At 42.7% G+C, this 22,799-nt stretch overlaps 1 protein-coding gene across 1 annotated transcript; it reads left to right on the top strand.

The window, feature by feature from the left end:
- The first annotated feature begins 8,337 nt into the window (after nucleotides 1-8,337).
- LOC109746243 (uncharacterized) lies at nucleotides 8,338-8,805 on the top strand. Its single transcript, XM_020305364.1, has 2 exons — nucleotides 8,338-8,475; nucleotides 8,629-8,805. Exons 1-2 carry the CDS (start codon nucleotides 8,338-8,340, stop codon nucleotides 8,803-8,805), a joined length of 315 nt encoding a protein of 104 aa, XP_020160953.1.
- The last annotated feature ends 13,994 nt before the right edge of the window (nucleotides 8,806-22,799 follow it).

The following is a 22,799-nucleotide window of genomic DNA, read 5'->3' as shown; positions in this document are numbered from 1 at the left end:
ACACACGGTTCTGGCAGCTGTGGCCGTTGGATGTCCATCCAACGGATGTCATGCTTCTTCTTCAATCTCGGATATTCTTGCTTCAGCCGCCCAAAAAATGATTCCTCCCCCTGACATCTGGGGCGCACCGTTTTGGAGGCTGACCTGTGGGCCTACTAAGTTGACGCGTACCAAGGGTTTTGTCAACTTAGTCAATATAAATGATTATAGCTGGAGTGACCGTACGATGTCCATCCAACGGCCGTAGTGCTTCTTCAACCTCTGGTCTTCTAGCTCCAGCAGCCCAAAGCAACGCCGGTCGTGTCGCGTGCTCCTGCCTCCCGTGGCTGGCTGTGATGCCGCGGAGGCCTCACCGCCCCGTGCTACTCCCACCGCTGGCCAGGCCATCCCTCTACTCACCCACACCCCCTGTTATTCTGCGGCGACGGCAGCCTCACACCGCAACCGCACCAGTGAACCCTTGTACTCCTCTCCGCGCGGGCTTCCACTGCCGCGTCTTCCCCGGCTCCGCGTCGTCCCCTTCCTAGGCCTCGCCGTCATCCACTGCCCTGGTGCTCTCGGCGCAGCGTGGTCAACGTGGTCAAGGAATGGCTTCCATCGGACGTGGACTGTACGTGGAGAGGCTGACAGCTGGGTCCACGACGGCAGCAAGGAAGAGCCTCCTTATTACACGGAAAATAATGATTCCTCCACCTGACAGCAGGGACCCACCGGACGGGCCACCGTATTTCGTGAAAAAAAGTTTACCCCATGACTGTTGGGACCCACCGGATGGGCCTACGTATTGCGCGAAAACACTACAAGAAATATGTCAACTAGTGACCTTCTAGCAGTGACCCTGGAAGAGTTGGTCATAGATCTATGACCATTTGAGACCAATTGGTCAAAAGCTGTTCAGGGGGCTCCAAACGCTAAACTATATCGACCATTTTGGTTAGAATGGTCGTAATTTCCTTACACAAAATGGTCATAAAGCAGATAGCACTGGTCTGCTGCCTTATTTCTAGCTGATCACGACCAATATAGATGGTCATAACCTTGTAAGTTGTGGTGGGTTGCTATGACTAGGCGCCACCTCATCAGTTTTGCCTGTGTGTCATGTCCATGTGGCAATTTTTGCCCCAGGTTGTGAAGCAACCTATATTTCTGTCATTCCCAAAATTCACAAAAAAATCTCATAAATTATTTGGGTCATATCTTCGTCAAATATGTAAAAAACCTTCCTTGCCTAGTTCAAAAATAATTCAACAATATTCATTTTCATATTCTGTCCAGAACAACACTTTGTGAAGGAAGTACCACTTGGGCATGTCCAAATAGTATCCATTTTCTACGGTGCTTTCCTATGCCCAAATAACCATCCTCCACCAAATACCATCTCAATTCATTCATTATTTTGAGTCCAGCTTCAACATTCGTATTTATGTCCAGTGTGGTACTTTGCAAAGCAAGTACCACCTAGGCTCCTCCTTTTGAGCTGAAAATTTGTGAAGACGGTCTTCTTAGTAACTGATCATCCTCAGCCAAAACTCATGCCCATTAGCCATGTACATTTCCCGTACCGCTAATCAAACACATGGCTGCTAATTCATGTTTGAGCATCGATCGGTCTCCTCGTGAGAATCTTATGTTGTAATTTTCTTCCTAGCACCTACCTGGGGAGTGCCCAACCCACTAGACATGCCTAGGCTGCCCAGAACACATGGCAACGCCACGGTCACGCGGTGACCACGCGGCGGGCATGCGAGTTTACGCGCTCTAGAGTTGGGGCCCTCGGCCACAACCCAAACCTCGACGTATCGCCACCAAACCATGTATTTATGATTAAATAGGTACTTATGTAACTAGAAATTATTTTTGGAAAAAATAAATAGCAAACTATGAGGCAGCTGCAGTTCAAATTTGACCCGCTTCCAACTGAATTGGCGAAAATTTGTCTTTTTCATGAGAGGTGGATCAAAACTTTTTACACCCAACCATTTTGTCAATTGTGCATTAAATATGTCCTGGTATTTTAGAAAATTGATTCGGTCCAATTTTGTAACAATTATTCGCGAGGTCCTTCACAAAAAAACCTCCTTTTGGGCACTCGAAAAATGGAAAATGGTTTTTTCGTCCAAAGAAAATGAAAACTTCCTTAGGCAACATTGTTTGCCATTCCAATATGCACCCTTGTGCACAATATGAGATCATTTGAACAAGCTATGCCATGAATGTGGCCATAAGATTGATCATTTGGCTTGAAAGCCATTCATCTCCACACATGATGGCTCATTTCTTAGAACACTTTTTTAAAATAATTGTCGTATTACAAGTTTATTATTTTTCCTGGTAACTTGGCCACATATAATGACACAATGCGAAGGGTTCCCAATTTTTTTGATTTTTTTTGAATTTTTTATGCTCGTTTCAAAATGCGTTCAAAACGGCGGGAATGACCGTTCCTAGCTAGTGGTTGAATCTTGGAATTTTTTTGGTGTTTCTCTCATAAATAGATACTTATGTACCTAGAAATGATTTTTGGAAAAAATAAAGAGCAAACTACAAGGCATCTACTGTTCAAATTTGACCCGCTTCCAACTGAATCGGCGGAAATTTGTCTTTTCACGAGAGGTGGATCAAAACTTTTTACACCCAACCATTTGGTCAATTGTGCATTAAATATGGCCTAGTATTTTAGAAAAATGATTTGGTCCAATTATGCAACAATTATTTGGCAGGTCCTTCACAAAAAAAACCTCCTTTTGGACACTCAAAAAATGGAAAATGGTTTTTTCATCCAACGAAAATGGAAAATGGTTTTTTCATCCAACGAAAATGGAAACTTCCTTAGGAAACATTGTTTGCCATTCCAATATGCACCCTTGTGCACAATATAGATCATTTGAACAAACTATGCCATGAATGTGGCCATAAGATTGATCATTTTGCTTGAAAGCCATTGATCTCCACACATGACAGCTCGTTTCTGAGAACACTTTTTAAAAATAATTACCGTATTACAAGTTTGTTATTTTTCCTGGGAACTTGGCCACATATAATGACACAATGCGAAGGTTTCCCAATTTTTTGATTTTTTTGAATTTTTTATGCCCGTTTCAAAATGCGGTCAAAACGGCGGGAATGACCGTTCCTAGCTAGTGGTTGAATCTTGGAATTTTTTTGTTGTTTCACTGATTAAATAGATACTTATGTACATATAAATGATTTTTGGAAAAATATAGAGCAAACTACAAGGCAGCTACAATTCAAATTTGACCTGCTTCCACCTAAATCGGCGGAAATTTATCTTTTCCACAAGAGGTGGATGAAAACTTTTTACACCCAACCATTTGGTCGATTGTGCATTATATATGGCCTAGTATTTTAGAAAAATGATTTGGTCCAATTATGCATCAATTATTTGGGAGGTCCTTCACAAAAAACCTCCTTTTGGGCACTCAAAAAATGGAAAATGGTTTTTTCGTCCAAACAAAATGAAACCTTCCATAGGCAACATTGTTTGCCATTCCAATATGCACCCTTGTGCACAATATGAGATCATTTGAACAAACTATGCCATGAATGTGGCTATAAGATTGATCATTTGGCTCGAAAGCCATTGATCTCCACACGTGATAGCTCGTTTCTGAGAACACTTTTTAAAAATAATTTCCGTATTACAAGTTTGTTATTTTTCCTGGGAACTTGGCCACATATAATTACACAATGCGAAGGTTTCCCAATTTTTGAATTTTTTTGAATTTTTTATGCCCGTTTTAAAATGCGGTCAAAACGGCGGGAATGATCGTTCCTAGCTAGTGGTTGAATCTTGGATTTTTTTTGGTGTTTCTCTGATTAAATAGATACTTATGTACCTAGAAATGATTTTTGGAAAAGATAAAGAGCAAACTACAAGGCATCTACTGTTCAAATTTGACCCACTTCCAACTGAATCGGCGGAAATTTGTCTTTTTCACGAGAGGTGGATCAAAACTTTTTACACCCAACCATTTGGTCAATTGTTCATTAAATATGGCCTAGTATTTTAGAAAATTGATTTGGTCCAATTATGCAACAATTATTTGGCAGGCCCTTCACAAAAAAACCTCCTTTTGGGCACTCGAAAAATGGAAAATGGTTTTTTCGTCCAACGAAAATGAAAACTTCCTTAGGAAACATTGTTTGCCATTCCAATATGCACCCTTGTGCACGATATAGATCATTTGAACAAACTATGCCATGAATGTGGCCATAAGATTGATCATTTTGCTTGAAAGCCATTGATCTCCACACGTCATAGCTCGTTTCTGAGAACACTTTTTAAAAATAATTACCGTATTACAAGTTTGTTATTTTTCCTGGGAACTTGGCCACATATAATGACACAATGTGAAGGTTTCCCAATTTTCTGATTTTTTTTAATTTTTTATGTCCGTTTCAAAATGCGGTCAAAACGGCGGGAATGACCGTTCCTAGCTAGTGGTTGAATCTTGGAATTTTTTTGGTGTTTCTCTGATTAAATAGATACTTATATACCTATAAATGATTTTTGGAAAAAATATAGAGCAAACTACAAGGCAGCTACAATTCAAATTTGACCCGCTTCCACCTAAATCGGCGGAAATTTATCTTTTCCACAAGAGGTGGATCAAAACTTTTTACACCCAACCATTTTGTGAATTGTGCATTAAATATGTCCTAGTATTTTAGAAAATTGATTCGGTCCAATTTTGCAACAATTATTTGCGAGGTCCTTCACAAAAAAACCTCCTTTTGGGCACTCAAAAAATGGAAAATGGTTTTTTCGTCCAAAGAAAATGAAAACTTCCTTAGGCAACATTGTTTCCCATTCCAATATGCACCCTTGTGCACAATATGAGATCATTTGAACAAGCTATGCCATGAATGTGGCCATAAGATTGATCATTTGGCTTGAAAGCCATTCATCTCCACATATGATGGCTCATTTCTTAGAACACTTTTTTAAAATAATTGTCGTATTACAAGTTTATTATTTTTCCTGGTAACTTGGCCACATATAATGACACAATGCGAAGGGCTCCCAATTTTTTGATTTTTTTTGAATTTTTTATGCTCGTTTCAAAATGCGGTCAAAACGGCGGGAATGACCGTTCCTAGCTAGTGGTTGAATCTTGGAATTTTTTTGGTGTTTCTCTCATTAAATAGATACTTATGTACCTAGAAATGATTTTTGGAAAAAATAAAGAGCAAACTACAAGGCATCTACTGTTCAAATTTGACCCGCTTCCAACTGAATCGGCGGAAATTTGTCTTTTCACGAGAGGTGGATCAAAACTTTTTACACCCAACCATTTGGTCAATTGTGCATTAAATATGGCCTAGTATTTTAGAAAAATGATTTGGTCCAATTATGCAACAATTATTTGGCAGGTCCTTCACAAAAAAAACCTCCTTTTGGACACTCGAAAAATGGAAAATGGTTTTTTCGTCCAACGAAAATGGAAACTTCCTTAGGAAACATTGTTTGCCATTCCAATATGCACCCTTGTGCACAATATAGATCATTTGAACAAACTATGCCATGAATGTGGCCATAAGATTGATCATTTTGCTTGAAAGCCATTGATCTCCACACATGACAGCTCGTTTCTGAGAACACTTTTTAAAAATAATTACCGTATTACATGTTTGTTATTTTTCCTGGGAACTTGGCCACATATAATGACACAATGCGAAGGTTTCCCAATTTTTTGATTTTTTTGAATTTTTTATGCCCGTTTCAAAATGCGGTCAAAACGGCGGGAATGACCGTTCCTAGCTAGTGGTTGAATCTTGGATTTTTTTTGGTGTTTCTCTGATTAAATAGATACTTATGTACCTAGAAATGATTTTTGGAAAAGATAAAGAGCAAACTACAAGGCATCTACTGTTCAAATTTGACCCACTTCCAACTGAATCGGCGGAAATTTGTCTTTTTCACGAGAGGTGGATCAAAACTTTTTACACCCAACCATTTGGTCAATTGTTCATTAAATATGGCCTAGTATTTTAGAAAATTGATTTGGTCCAATTATGCAACAATTATTTGGCAGGCCCTTCACAAAAAAAAACTCCTTTTGGGCACTCGAAAAATGGAAAATGGTTTTTTCGTCAAACGAAAATGAAAACTTCCTTAGGAAACATTGTTTGCCATTCCAATATGCACCCTTGTGCACGATATAGATCATTTGAACAAACTATGCCATGAATGTGGCCATAAGATTGATCATTTTGCTTGAAAGCCATTGATGTCCACACGTCATAGCTCGTTTCTGAGAACACTTTTTAAAAATAATTACCGTATTACAAGTTTGTTATTTTTCCTGGGAACTTGGCCACATATAATGACACAATGTGAAGGTTTCCCAATTTTCTGATTTTTTTTGAATTTTTTATGTCCGTTTCAAAATGCGGTCAAAACGGCGGGAATGACCGTTCCTAGCTAGTGGTTGAATCTTGGAATTTTTTTGGTGTTTCTCTGATTAAATAGATACTTATATACCTATAAATGATTTTTGGAAAAAATATAGAGCAAACTACAAGGCATCTACTGTTCAAATTTGACCCGCTTCCACCTAAATCGGCGGAAAGTATTTTAGAAAATTGATTTGGTCCAATTATGCAACAATTATTTGGCAGGCCCTTCACAAAAAAACCTCCTTTTGGGCACTCAAAAAATGGAAAATGGCTTTTTCGTCCAAAGAAAATGAAAACTTCCTTAGGCAACATTGTTTGCCATTCCAATATGCACCCTTGTGCACAATATGAGATCATTTGAACAAACTATGCCATGAATGTGGCCATAAGATTGATCATTTGGCTTGAAAGCCGTTGATCTCCATACGTGATAGCTCGTTTCTGAGAACACTTTTTAAAAATAATTGCCGTATTACAAGTTTGTTATTTTTCCTGGGAACTTGGCCACATATAATTACACAATGCGAAGGTTTCCCAATTTTTGGATTTTTTATGCCCATTTTAAAATGCGGTCAAAACGGCGGGAATGATCGTTCCTTGCTAGTGGTTGAATCTTTGAATTTTTTTGGTGTTTCTCTGATTAAATAGATACTTATGTACCTACAAATGATTTTTGGAAAAAATAAAGAGCAAACTACAAGGCAGCTACAGTTCAAATTTGACCAGCTTCCACCTGAATCAGCGGAAATTTGTCTTTTTCACGAGAGGTGGATCAAAAAATTTTACACCCAACCATTTGGTCAATTGTGCATTAAATATGGCCTAGTATTTTAGAAAATTGATTTGGTCCAATTTTTCAACAAATATATTATAGGTCCTTCACAAAAAAACTCATTTCAGGGATTCGAAAAAATGGAAAATGTCTTTTTTGCCAAAAAAACTCATGTCTCACGACACCTTTTTAAAGATATTTATCTTTTTTCATGTCTGTTATTTTTTTTCAGAAAACTTGTTCACATTTTGGTGACACAATGAGAAGGTTTTCCATTTTATTTTTGAATTTCTCAAGTCATAAAATAGCTGACATGATTTTAATGCATTATTTTTAGGCAACTATGACCTATTTAGATGGTCACAACATCACACTGCATTCTGATTGGTCCGTGGACGTCTCACGCAGATCGTGCATCATACGCCGTCGGATGCTCGCGGATCCAACGGCCGTCCTCAACCCTTCCACACTAACTCCGAAACCCTAGGTCATTTTCCATCCACCCCCCGCCTCCTTTCTTTCCTCGCTCCCTTCTCCTCCTCTCCCCTTCCAAGTCATCTCTGTCGCGACGCCGCACCTCCCATGATTCGATCCAATCCTCTCCTCCGATCCCACCTGCCGGCGGCGACCTCCTCTCAACCAGCCCCGCCGGCGGTCTACAAATCCAACCCAGCTCAAGCCCAACTCCTACCCCGCGGCCATGGCCATGGCAGGGGGAGCCCGAACTCCTAGCCCGTGGTGGCTAGGAGTCCGGTCGCCTCCAACTCGATCCGGCGTTGCTCCGGTGAATCCCGAGCCCTCAAGCGTCAATCCATATCCGGGATGGCCTTGATCTGCTCGAGGACGACCGGTTCTTCGTCAACCTGCAAGGACGCGCGCCGGCAGCAGGGGATCTCCTCTCCGGCGAGCCCACCCATAGCGACCAGGATGGTCTCCACCTCCCAAATCCATCACGGTCTCCCAAATCTCCCTCTACTCCTCAAGGTCCGACCCATCTCCCCTCTTAGATTTCAGTTTTTTTTCTTGATTTGGTACGGTGGTGGTTCACCTCTATCCCCCCTCTCCCACTCTCTGTGCTTGTAGCGGTTGTTCACCCCCAACCTCATGTCCATGAGCGAGGCTGTCGGTCCACTCGAGCGAGCGGCATGCTGGAAGGGAAGGCGACGGTGGAGGACACCGACATGCCGGCCAAGATGCAGCTGCAGGCCACGTTGGCGGCGTCCAGGGCGCTCGACCGCTTCGACATCCTCGACTGCCGGAGCATCGCGGCGCACATCAAGAAGGTGAGAAACTTGCCAATACCGCCCCCAAATCTATAGCCTCTGAATCTGCAGGTAACAAGCTAGAGACAGTCTTGCAGGAGAAAGAACGATGTACTTGAACATAAATCAGCAGTTAGCTGTGCAAGTGCTGCCGAATGATTGGATCTGATTTAGACGGCTGCACTACAAGAGTTCGACACGATCCATGGCCCGGGGTGGCAGTGCGTGGTGGGCTGCAGCTTCGGCTGCTACTTCACGCACAGCAAGGGGAGGTTCATATACTTCAAGTTCGAGTTGCTCAGGTTCCTCGTCTTCAAAGGCATGGCGAATGAGCAACCGCTACCGTGCTGATCTGGTCTGTAGGTTTACGTGACAAGATGAGCATACAACTTGTGATGCATTTTCCTGGTCTGTAGGTTTACGTGAGTTCTGATCTGATGGTGGCATTTTACATGTTGTTTTTGTTCTTCAGCGATAGTTAACGATCTAAATGGTTCAACATTCAGCAAAAGGATAGCTACATACTGGGGCTGGCACAGAACATTTTGGCGTCACACAAGGGCTTGAAATCCCTTATCTGTACTTCGTTTTTGTTTGACGCAGCCCTTTTAGAACATATAATTGTTATGCCTAGTTGTGCCATGGTGATTTGTGTCTAACAGAAATTCAGAATGAACTCAAGTTGGCATGTGCAGTGTGAGTGCCTATGATATTCTCAGGTTGCAGTTTTTCAAATGCTGAAGGTTTCTTCAGACTCCAGATTGCCTTCACTTGGACAAAGTTGAGCCAGCGACCGTCGCCCACAACCACGGTGGCCACCTTGCTCCCCTCCTCCCTTCAGTTATCAGTTTAAATATGCAAATATTCACCTCCTTTTGCAATTCTGATCAGTTTAAATAATGGCTATTGAAGATCCATTTAGACTTCCACATGGTTTCAGAATCTGGATAGAATCACTATAGCAGTTATGTGATTCGTTCTGTAGCTTGCGTTTGGTACATGGAAATAACAGAATAGAAATTTGGAATTTTTTTGACACGCCATGTAGTATACTGAAAACCGCCTTTCTTCTAGCGCTGCTACACAACGCTAGTTAGGATGAGTAAAACTACATTTTTATCTATCTGAAAAATGGTGCAAAGATTTACTAGTACTTGCCTTGGTGATATGACATGTCCATGGTGCGATTTAATTAGATTCAGACTTCGATAGGCCAGGGCGTGTGCTTGTATTAGCATGGAACAATTACTACTAATTAATGAAGGAAGCACACTTGTTCACATAAAGGAAGATATGTCTGTGTTAGTATTAGTGTTCTTGATCTTACCTGATAGACTTGTTTTTACTAATATAAACAAATAAAATCAGATTGTTTGCATAAATCATTCTCACTTTTAATTGAGTTCTAAGTACGTAGTGTCTTTAGCTAAGCAGTATCTTTAGTTTTCTGATGATTGCTCAACTCTCAATTCTGTATAAATAAGTAGCTGACCCTATTTGTTCTTTCTTTCTTCAGGGCTATGAGTTGATGGCCACGCTGCTGTTTTCCTCTGCTTGATAATTCCTTTACTGTCCAGTCTGCTCTCTGCATAGTTTCCAGTTGCTTATAAAACAATAAAACAGTGGTGATGTGAGGTCCGACAATGGTTTGTAATTTTGGTTTCATCCCCAACCTCTCCAGCTAGCTTCTTCTTCACATCATATCATATTTGGACATGCTGCTACATCATGGATTGGATGGTCACCTACTAGCTAAGTTGCTTAGCTCGTATTGCCATCGAATTGGTCAATACTGTTTCACTTTGCTTGTTTCTTGTACTAGGTCTGTCAGTTACAACATAAACAAACGAATTACTTAGCTCTCAACTATGAATACATAGCTAGCTAAACTTGTTCTTTCTTTCTTTCTTTCTTTCTTTCTTTCTTTCTTTCTTTAGAGCTGTGACTTATATGGGTCAAGCTGCTGTTTTGCTGTACTCAATGATACTATTGCTGCCTGTATACTGATACATGTGGTGATATTTTCCTGAACTGAAGTTGTGAATGTACCATTATTTTCCTGCTGCTACTTATCCCTGGCTCACCTGTTCTAGTTGGTTTCAATTGATATTTGTCTCATCCAGCACTCTGACTACAAATGTGTTGTTTTAATCCTGATGATGTTGTAGTATAAGGTGGAACACCATATTCCTGTTTTCATTCAAAAGGAATAAAGCAATCATGTTTGTTTGTTTGGTTGGTGCGTGTCGATCTCAAAATGGCAGACAAAACATGACAAGTGAACACTTTGAGGCTCTGTTTCCTGTTCCCTGTTGTAGTTTCTTGATTTATTTTGCATATGCAGCACATCATCTTGAATACCATCTGTTTGTATATGCTTAGGGTATGCATGATGCCTATGCTCTGTATTAGATCAGTATGTTAATATTAGTAGGCATATATCCATGTATGAGTTGTGCATCGTGCAGTTGGCCATATTCTAGCTCATATGGAACTTCATGTGATATGGTGTAGTCCTGTTTTGTTTCATTGATTGCTTTTATTTTGTCCCAAACCATTTTTTTGTTCTATAACATGTAGATGCTGGCGTTCGTTCATGTTTCGTCGCAAGCTCTAGGATGAAGAAGTGAAGAAGCATTTAGTTCTAGCTCATTGGAGCTAGTTATACTTTTATAGATACTTAGTTGAAACACTCAATTTAGTTGTGTTCTTGGTGGCTGTAAACCTGATGTGAAGTATGTTCGATTATAAACGTGGTGTGAACTATGTTTGATTGTAATGTACCAAATTTGGTTGTTTGATCTGTTTGAAGTATTACTTCTCTTTTCAATCTGTTCTGATTTAAATATTTGTTTTTATTTACTAGAAAATTGAAATCTGAAGAATCTGACCCTGACCATTGGGGCCCACTCAATTAGGACCCATTTGACTATTGGATCCGTCTTAAAAAAAGTAATTGTTGAGCCAAAAAGGCCATGACCCAGAAAATAAAAAGGCCGAATTGGTTGCTAGGCCCATGTAGCTATTAAAAATTGTCAGGAAAAAAATATAAGTGGGTTGATTTAATGGGCTCGGCCCATATAGACACCTAATTGGACCGGCCTGAATCTTATCAACGACCTTTTCAATTGGTCGCAATTTCGCCACGTCAGATTGCCATGTCGGATCCGACGTGGTCTGGGCAGAGAGCGAGCGACCAAAATAGAAGGTCATGGAATCAACGACCTTTTGTTTTGGTCGTGGAATTCCACGACCTTCTCACAGAGAAGGTCGTTAATTTCAGTATACGACCGCCAGCTTTTGACCATCTGTTTTTGGTCAAAAAAAGGTCGCAAATGAAAAACAATGACCTTTCAGAGACCAATAGTGAGGGTCACAAGTTGACATATTTCTTGTAGTGAAAAAACGTTCCCCCCGCTGTCAGCTCGGACCCACCCGAAGTGCCTCTTTATTACGCACAAAACAATGAATACTCCCCCTGTTGGTTGGGACCCACCTTGGTGGGAGGCTGACTTGTGGGCCTACTAAGTTGACGGGGATGGAGTGCTTTGTCAACTTAGTCAATATGAACGATTCTAGCTCCAGTGACCGTACGATGTCCGTCCAACGGCCATAGTGCTTCTTCAACGCCAGTCGTGCCGCATGCTCCTGCCTCCCATGGTCGGCTGTGCTGCCGCGGAGGCCTCACCACCCACTACTATTCCAACTACTGGCCAGTCCATCCCTCTACTCATCCACACCCCCTGTTATTCTCCGGTGACGACAGCCTCACACCGCAGCGAACCAATGAACCCTTGTACTCCTCTAGACGTGGGCATCCACTGCCACGTCTTCCCCGGCTCCGCGTCGTCCCCTTCCTAGGCCTCGCCATCGTCCACCGCCCTGGTGCTCTCGACGCGGCATGGTCAACGTGGTCAAGGTACGGCTTCCATCGGACGTGGACTGGACGTGGAGAGGCTGACAGCTGGTCCACGGCCGCAGCAAGGAAGTGCCTCCTTATTACGCGCAAAATAATTATTCCTCCACCTGACAGCGGGGACCCACAGGACGGGCCACCGTATTTCGCAAAAAAAAGGTTACCGCCGCTGACAGCTCGGACCCACCATCTATATCTTCGCACGCAAGGAAGTGCCTCCTTATTACGCACAAAAAATGAATACTCCCCCTGTTAGCTGGGACCCAGTATAGTGGCAGGCTGACTTGTGGGCCTATTAAGTTGACGGGGACGGAGGGCTTTGTCAACTTCGTTAATATGCACGATTCTAGCTCTAGTGACCGTACGATGTCTATCCAATAGCCGTAGTGCTTCTTCAACCTCTGGTCTTCTTGCTCCAGCCGCCCAAACCAGCGCCGGTCGTGCCTCGTGCTCCTGCCTCCCGTGTCCGGCTATGCTGTCGCGGAGGCCTCACCGCCCCTACTACTCCCACCGCTGGCCAGGCCATCCCTCCGCTCACCCACACCCCCTGTTATTCTGCGGCGACGGCAGCCTCACACTGCAACCGAACCAGTGAACACTCGTACTCCTCTCCGCGCGGGCTTCCACTGCCGCGTCTTCCCCGGCTCCACGTCGTCCCCTTCCTAGTCCTCGCCGTCGTCCACCGCCCTGGTGCTCTCGGCGCGGTTTGGTCAACGTGGCCAAGGAACGGCTTCCATCGAACGTGGACTGTACGTGGAGAGGCTGACAACTGGGTCCATGGCCGCAGCAAGGAAGTGCCTCCTTATTACGCACAGGATAATTATATTCCTCCACCTGACAGCGGGGACCCACCGGACGGGCCACCGTATTTCGCGAAAAAAACGTTACCGCCGCTGACAGCTCGGGCCCACCAGCTACGTCTTCGCACACAAGGAAGTGCCTCCTTATTACGCACAAAAAAATGAATACTCCCCCCCATTAGCTGGGACCCAGTATAGTGGCAGGCTGACTTGTGGGCCTACTGACGGGGACGGAGGGCTTTGTCAACCTAGTCAATATGCACGATTCTAGCTCTAGTGACCGTACGATGTCCATCCAACAACCGTAGTGCTTCTTCAACCTCTGGTCTTCTTGCTCCAGCCGCCCAAACAAGCGCCGATCGTGCCTCGTGCTCCTGCCTCCCGTGGCCGTCTGTGCTGCCGCGGAGGCCTCACAGGCATGGTCAATGTGGTCAAGGAACGACTTCCATCGGATGTGGACTGTACGTGGAGAGGCTGACAGCAGGGTCCACGGCCGCAGCAAGGAAGTGCCTCCTTATTATGCGCAAAATAATTATTCCTCCACCTGACAGCGGGGACCCACCGGACGGGCCACCGTATTTTGCGAAAAAATACGTTCCCCCTGACTGCTAGGACCCACCAGCTACATCTTCGCACGCAAGGAAGTGCGTCCGGGAAAAAAAAAACGATTCACCCCCTGACTGCTGGGACCCACCAGCTACATCTTGGCTCGCAAGGAAGTGCCTGACAGTCGGGACCCACCTGGTCGAAGCATATGTAGCGTTGTCATTCTGGTCGTGAACGTGTACATACATACTGGTCGAAGTAGAGGTGCGCATGTGTCGTAGTAGAGGCGTGGACGTAGCATGTACACGTACGTACAGCAGCCAGTGTGCAAGAAAGAAAATATGGCCACATACGTACATACGGGCAGGGTCTCGAACGCCTACTCGCGCATACGTACGGCCATGGCTCGTGTACATGGCTGGGTCGGAACGGAGAAACAGCGTCATCGTCGTGTTCATGGGGAGCCAACCGGCTGGGTCGGAATGGAATGCGTTGTCGTGTTCATCAGGAGGGATTGGACGGAATAGCCGATGGAAACGAGGCCTGGCGTACCGCAGAACGGAGGAAACGGCCTTTAGTTCGACCGGCCATGTTCGAAACGGGATCCTGATCATCGGGAGGGGTCTGGCGTATCACAAAACAGAAGAAACGGACCTCCTACGGTCGAAACGGGGGTCCTGTTGATCGGGAGGGGTGTGGCGTACCGCAAAACGGAGGAAACGGACTTGTGTTGGAGCGCTACGGTCTAAACGGGGGTCCTGTTCATCGGGAGGGGTGTGGCGTACCGCAAAATGGGACTCCACGGGATACTGTTCATCTCCACCGTCGACCCCCTCCAGCCTCCACGGGCTACTGTTCATCCACCCTCGACCTCCTCCAGCCTCCACTTGCGACTGTTCATCCACGGGCTCCTGTTCATCCAGCCTCCACCGCGCGCTACTCCACGGGCTACTGTTCAACCAGCCCTCCACACGGGCTCCTGTTCAGCCACCCCTCCACGGGCTACTGTTCATCCAGCCCTCCACCATCTACTGTTCATCCAGCCCTCCACGGGGTCCTGTTAATCCAGCCCCAACCGGCTCGATCGATCGGGGTCTTGTTCATCCAGAGGCAACACCACGGGGTCCTGTTGATCCACCCCCATCAGGAACTGTTCATCCAACCCCCCCCCCCCCCAGCAACGCTCACTATTCATCCAGAGGCAGCATTGATCAGCTTCAGTTAGCAGCAGTAGTGAAGGAATCGCTCGATCGGGTTCAGTTAACAGCCATCGATCGATCGCTCGGGTTCAGTAACGCGTAGCCTGCAGTGCAATCGCTCGGGTTCAGTTAGAGCCCAACGCCTCACTCGGGTTCAGTTAGAGCCCAACGCCTCACACCCATGCACGTGCGTGTATGAGAGAAACGTGCATCGCTCGGCCCCGACCACCCACCGTAATCAGGAACACCCCGATATTTTCCTCGCCCTCGCTTCTACCATGGTTTTTTCCGTCATGGACGGCCCAAAGAATGTCATGCAGCTGCGTCTCCGGCCCGCCCAGTACGAAAAGCCCATTTTCTGTCATGATTTTTTGTCATAGAAGTAGGACCCCACCACATCTATGATGATACCGTGTTTTTCACAATTATTGTCATAGAAGTGTCATAAGTATGACGGAAAAAAATTCGTTCGGCCCAAAATGTCACGGATGTGTCTTTTTTTTGTAGTGTCTCTAATTGTCATTACAAACATGTTTCATTCATAATAGGCTAAATCAGGAACGATGAACTAATCATATTTACAAAAACAAGAGAGGTCGAGTTCATACCAGCTTTTCTCATCTCAATCAGTCCATCATATATCGTCACTATTGCCTTTCACTTGCATGACCGAACGGTGTGGATAATAATAATGCACGTGCATTGGACTAAGCTGGAATCTGCAAGCATCTTAATACACAGGGGAAGACAAGGTAATATGGCATCTTGGTTAAATCAACAATAATGCATATAAGAGCCACTACAACATTTTCATTATGGTCTTCTCCTCTCGACCCCCAAAGAAAAGAAAAGAAATAAACCTATTTACAAGCGAAAGCTCCGAACAAGCAGAAGAAGAACGATAAATCTTTTGGGGTTTTCTTTTAATTACTACTACAGGCATGGAAAGTAAACTAGCTGAAAGCTACAACTAATTTTTTTGTTTTTTTTCTTAAGGTTTTCAAACACACAAGAAGAAATCAAGAAAAAGAAAATAAACTAGCATGGATATTACAATGAAAAAGTATGAGCACCGACAACTAGAATGAGTGTGTGAACATGAATGTAATGTCGGTGAGAAATACGTACTCCCCCAAGCTTAGGCTTTTGGCCTAAGTTGGTCTATGCCCATGGATCAAAGCTACACTCTCCGGTGTACCATGGAGGTTCCTCGGGGTGCCACTGGTTGGCGATCTCCTCCGGATCCCACTGATAAACAGACTGACGGTGAGGATCAAGTGCTGGCTCCGGCTCTGGCTCTAGAGCTGGTATTAGGTTCCGGTAGGCATGAATGGCCTCCGGCAGAACAAGGTACATGCGTGAAGATATGTTGAACAAAGAAGGAGCAGGCAAGGTAATAGTCTCAAAGTAATTTTTATCAAATATCAGTCTATAGTTAAGCATCTTTTTCTTATCTTAACAATAAAATCATGTGCTACCATACTCTTATAGTCTAGAAAGACAGGGGGCAACAACTTTTCTTCTTTCTCATAATGCCTAATTGGTATATTAAAGTGTGCAGCAAGGCGCGAAGCAAAGATGCCCCTGAGGACGGGACCCTTTGTGCGATTCAGATTTAACCTTTTAGCAACAATAGCACCTAAACTGAAAGTAGTATCACGAAACAAGGCATGGCGCAAAATAACAATATCAGGGGCACTAAGGTTCCCACAGTTCCCACGACCAATTAAACATCTACTAGAAAATATTGCAAAGTAACGCATAACAGGAAAAAGTATGCTAGTGATTCTTGCATCGGAAACCTTCCTCGTTTCCCCTACCGCAATCATATCAATAAACCCTTCCACATCATTACAATGTGGTTCCTCTATGCTGCCCTCAAATGGTATCTTACAGACCCAGCAGAAATCAAATAGTGACATCTCCTTAAACTCATCATATAAATAAAAATCCACCGAAGGTGGTGATCTCCTAGCATGGAAATGAAAATTTTGCACAAAAATTTTAGTGAGTAGGAGATACTGTTCGAGCTAGTCGTGGAGGAACTCGGTGAGGCCCGCATTCTCAGCCAAATAATAAAAATCATCATGAATCCCGGCTGCTGTCAAGAACTCATCACAAGGCCATTCACATGGACGAACTTCCGCGGTGCGAGGAAGATTATATTTGGGCTTCTTATTCTCTTCACTTTGCTTATCCTTCGAGCTTCGGCTCGAAGAGACCCTCAAAAATCTCTTAATCATTTTCTGAAAATTTCTGCAATTTTTAGTAACTCAAAATAAAAGTGAACCAAACTAAACAAAATTGATAGCAAGTACTCCCACACGTGCCTAGAGACTATAGCATGCATTAGAACTACTTGGGACCAAATAAATTTGACATGCAAGCTCAAGAACAGGGTCACCTGAGCAGCAACAATTTGCAATGAATAAAGCACTAGAACAAAAACTAATTGGACCATTGGACGAGTCACATACCGAAGAACAATCCCCCAAAGCAGTTTTGTGAGTGGAGCTTTGAGCAAGGAGATCGAAAATCGCAGCAAAACGAGCAAGAACACGGGTTTGAGCTGCTGGGTTATTTTTTCTGGAGGAAGATGAAGTGTGTGGGTGCTGGAATAAGTGGAGGGGGGCCACCAGGGGCCCACGAGGTAGGGGGCGCGCCCAGGGGGGTGGGCGCGCCCTGGACCCTCATGGCCAGGTGCTGGCTCCCCCTGATGTGTTCTCAGTGCCAATAATTCTTAAATATTCTAAAACATCATATTTCAATTTCGGGACATTTGGAGAACTTTTATTTTCGGGGTTATTTTTATTGCAAGGATAAATCAGAAAACAGACAGAAAATACTATTTTTGCTTTATTTAATCTAAATAACAGAAGGTAAAAGGAGGGTACAGAAGGTTGTGCTATCTAACTTCATCCATCTCATGCTCATCAAAAGGAATCCACTAACAAGGTTGATCAAGTCTTGTTAACAAACTCATTTCGAATCGCATGAAACCAAAGAATTTTCGAATAGCACTAGGTTACCTCAACGGGGATATGCACATCCCCAATAATAAGAATATCATATTTCCTTTTGATAGTAGGAAGAGGAAACTCAAAACCTCCAATAGTAATCGATGGAATTTTTTCAATAGAATTGATACTGTGGACTTGAGGTTGTTTCCTCGGAAAGTGTACCGTATGCTCATTACCATTAACATGAAAAGTGGCATTGCCTTTGTTGCATTCAATAACAGCCCCTGCAGTATTCAAAAAGGGTCTACCAAGGATAATTGACATACTATCATCCTCGAGAATATCAAGAATAACAAAGTCTGTTAAAATAGTAACGTTTGCAACAACAACAGGCACATCCTCACAAATGCCGACAGGTATAGCAGTTGATTTATCGGCCATTTGCAAAGATATTTCAGTAAGTGTCAACTTATTCAAATCAAGTCTACGATATAAAGAGAGTGGCATAACACTAACACCGGCTCCAAGATCACATAAAGCAGTTTTAACATAGTTTCTTTTAATGGAGAATGGTATAGTTGGTACTCCTGGATCTCCTAGTTTCTTCGGTATTCCACCTTTAAAAGCATAATTAGCAAGCATGGTGGAAATTTCAGCTTTCAGTATCTTTCTTTTATTTGTAACAATATCTTTCATGTACTTAGCATAAGGATTCATTTTAAGCATATCAGGCAAACGCATCCTCGTCATCCTTTTTCTTGGATGGTTTAGGAGGAAAAGGCATGGGTTTTTGAACCCATGGTTCTCTTTCTTTACCGTGCTTCCTAGGAACGAAGTCTCTCTTATCATAACGTTGATTCTTTGATTGTGGTTTATCAAGATCAAAGCAGGTTCAATTTCTACATCATTATTATTGCTAGGTTGAGCATCAACATGAACATCATCATTAATATTATCACTAGGTTCATGTTCATTACCAGATTGTGTTTCAGTATCAGAAATAGAAATATCATTGGGATTCTCGGGTGTGTCAACAACAGATTCACTAGAAGCATGTAAAGTCCTATCATTTTTCTTTTTCTTCTTTTTAGAAGGACTAGGTGCATCAACATTAGTTCTCTGAGAATCTTGCTCAATTCTCTTAGGGTGACCTTCAGGATACAAAGGTTCCTGAGTCATTTTACCCACTCTAGTCATAACTCTAACAACATTATCATTTTTCTTATTATTTAATTCATTGAGAAAATCATTCTGAGCTTTACGCACTTGTTCTTCTTGAGTGGTAACCATAGAAGCATGTTTACTAATGAGTTTAAGTTCACCTTTAACTCTAGACATATAATCACTCAAGTGTTTAATCATATAAGCATTACGTTTCAATTGTCTACCGCATAAGCATTGAAGTTTTCTTGTTTAACAATAAAATCATCAAACTCATCCAAGCATTGGCTAGCAAACTTAGTAGATGGGATTTCTGCTTTATCATATCTATAGAGAGAATTTACCTTTACTACCTGTGTCGGGTTATCAAGACCATGTAATTCTTCAATAGGTGGTAAATTCTTAACATCTTCAGGTTTAATACCTTTTTCTTTCATTGATTTATTTGCCTCTTGCATATCTTCTGGACAGAGAAATAGAATACCCCTTTTCCTCGGAGTTGGCTTACGAGTTGGTTCAGCAAGTGTCCAATTATTTTCATTAGTCAACATATTATTCAATAGCAATTCAGCTTGATCAACAGTTCCTTCCCTAAAAACACAACCAGCACAACTATCCAAGTGGTCTCTGGAAGCATCGGTTAGTCCATTATAAAAGATATCAAGTATTTCATTTTTCTTGAGAGGATGATCAGGCAAAGCATTAAGTAATAGGAGAGGCCCCTACCAAGCTTGTGGGAGGCTCTCTTCTTCAATTTGCACAAAATTATATATTTCCCTTAAAGCAGCTTGTTTCTTATGAGGGGGAAATATTTAGCAGAGAAGTAATAAATCATATCCTAGGGACTATGCACACAACCAGGATCAAGAGAATTAAACCATGTTTTAGCATCACCCTTTAATGAGAACATGAATAATTTAAGGATTTAATAGTAACGAATTTTTCCTCATGAGTGAATAGGGTGGCTATATCACTTAATTTAGTAAGATGTGCCACAACAGTTTCAGATTCATAGGCATAAAAAGGATCAGATTCAACCAAAGTAATTATCTCAGGGTCGACAGAGAAATCATAATCCTTATCGGAAATATAGATAGGTGAAGTAGCAAAAGCAGGGTCATATTTCATTCTAGCATTCAAAAAAATTTCTTTCAGCTTAGCTAATAATTTCTTAAGATCATATCTATCATTGCAAGCAAGAAAATCTCTAGCAGTTTCTTCATCCATAACATAACCCTCAGGCACAACAGGCAATTCATATCTAGGGGGAGAATCTTCATCATCACTTTCATCAATATTATGAGTTTCAATAATTTCATTCTCTCTAGCCCTAGCAAGTTGTCCATCAAGAAATTCACCTAGTGGCACAGTAGTATCAAGCATAGAAGTAGTTTCATCATAAGTATCATGCATAGCAGAAGTGGCATCATCAATAACATGCGACATATCAGAATTAATAGCAGAAGCAGGTTTAGGTGTCGCAAGTTAACTCAAAACAGAAGGAGAATCAAGTGCAGAGCTAGATGGCAGTTCCTTACCTCCCCTCGTAGTTGAGGGATAAATTTATGTTTTCGTGTCTTTCAAGTTCTTCATAGTGACCAGCAGATATAAATCCCAAATGACTCAAAGAATAGAGCTATGCTCCCCGGCAACGGCACCAGAAAATAGTCTTGATAACCCACAAGTATAGGGTCGCAACAGTTTTCGAGGGTAGAGTATTCAGCCCAAATTTATTGATTCGACACAAGGGGAACCAAAGAATATTCTCAAGTATTAGCAGTTGAGTTTTCAATTCAGCCACACCTAGATATCTTAATATCTGCAGCAAAGTGTTTAGTAGCAAAGTAGTATGGAAGTAACGGTAACGGTGGCAAAAGTAACAGTAGCAGTTTTGTAGTGATTGTAACAGTGGCAACGGAAAAGTAACTAAGCGAAGAACAATATGTGAAAAGCTCGTAGGCATTGGATCGGTGATGGAGAATTATGCCGGATGCGATTCCTCATGCAATAGTTATAACATAGGGTGACACAGAACTAGCTCCAATTCACCAATGTAATGTAGGCATGTATTCCGGATATAGTCATACGTGCTTATGGGAAAGAACTTGCATGACATCTTTTGTCCTACCCTCCTGTGGCAGCGGGGTTCTACTGGAAACTAAGGGATATTAAGGCCTCCTTTTAATAGAGTACCGGACCAAAGCATTAGCACTTAGTGAATACATGAACTACTCAAACTACGGTCATCACCAGTAATGGTCCCGATTATTGTCACTTCGGGGTTAACGGATCATAACACATAATAGGTGACTATAGACCTGCAAGATAAGATCAAGAACTCACATATATTCGTGGAAACATAATAGGTTCAGATCTGAAATCATGGCACTCGGGCCCTAGTGACAAGCATTAAGCATAGCAAAGTCATAGCAACATCAATCTCAGAACATTGTGGATACTAGGGATCAAACCCTAACAAAACTAACTCGATTACATGATAAATCTCATCCAACCCATCACCGTCCAGCAAGCCTACGATGGAATTACTCACGCACGGCGGTGAGCATCTTGAAATTGGTGATGGATGATGGTTGATGATGACTGATAACCCACAAGTATAGGGGATCAATTGTAGCCTCTTTTGATAAGTAAGAGTGTAGAACCCAACGAGGAGCTAAAGGTAGAAAAAATATTCCCTAAAGTTCTATCGACCACCGATACAACTCTACGCATGCTTAACGTTCGCTTTACCTAGAACAAGTATGAAACTAGAAGTACTTTGTAGGTGTTTTTGAATAGGTAAGCAAGAATATAAAGAGCATGTAAATAAAAAGTAGGGGTTGTTTAGATAAAGACACAACTAAATTAGTTTTAATGGAGAGCTTTTTGTCAGGAGAAAGTTATTTGTCCCTAGGCAATCGATAACTAGACCGGTAATCACTGTTGTAATTTTATTTGAGGGAGAGGCATAAGCTAACATACTTTCTCTACTTGGATCATATGCACTTATGATTGGAACTCTAGCAAGCGTCCGCAACTACTAAAGATCATTAAGGTAAAACCTAACCATAGCATTAAAGTATCAAGTCCTCTTTACTCCCATACGCAAACAACCTACTTACTCGGGTCTGTGCTTCTGTCACTCACGCCACCCACCATACGCAAATCATGAACATATTGCAAATCCAATAGCGGGGATCCCTCACGCTTGCTCGACACGGAGAGCACCATAGGACAACACCAATAATAAAACATGCAACTCAAACCAATCACGATCCTCAATTAACCCATAGGACAAAACGGATCTACTCAAACATCATAGGATAGCCATACATCATTGGGAAATAATATATAGCGTTGAGCACTGATACGTCTTCAACGTATCTATAATTTTTTATTGTTCCATGCTATATTATATTCTGTTTTGGAAATTATTGAGCTTTATTATACACTTTTATATTATTTTTGGGACTAACCTATTAACCGGAGGCCCAGCCCAGAATTGCTGTTTTTTTGCCTATTTCAGAGTTTCGCAGAAAAAGAATATCAAACGGAGTCCAAACGGAATGAAACCTTCGGGAACGTGATTTTCGGAACGAACGTGATCTAGAGGACTTGGACCCTACGTCAACACATCAACCCGGAGGGCATGAGGTAGGGGGCGCGCCTGCCCCCCCAGGCGCGCCCTCCACCCTCGTGGGCCCCACGTTGCTCCACCGACGTACTCCTTCCTCCTATATATACCTACGTACCCCCAAACTAC

This window comes from Aegilops tauschii, chromosome 7 (genome assembly GCF_002575655.3).
Source record: "Aegilops tauschii subsp. strangulata cultivar AL8/78 chromosome 7, Aet v6.0, whole genome shotgun sequence".
NCBI classification, from domain to species: Eukaryota; Viridiplantae; Streptophyta; class Magnoliopsida; order Poales; family Poaceae; genus Aegilops; species Aegilops tauschii.
The sequence above is the reverse complement of the archived record's forward strand: the minus strand, read 5'-3'. Positions and strand labels throughout refer to the sequence as shown.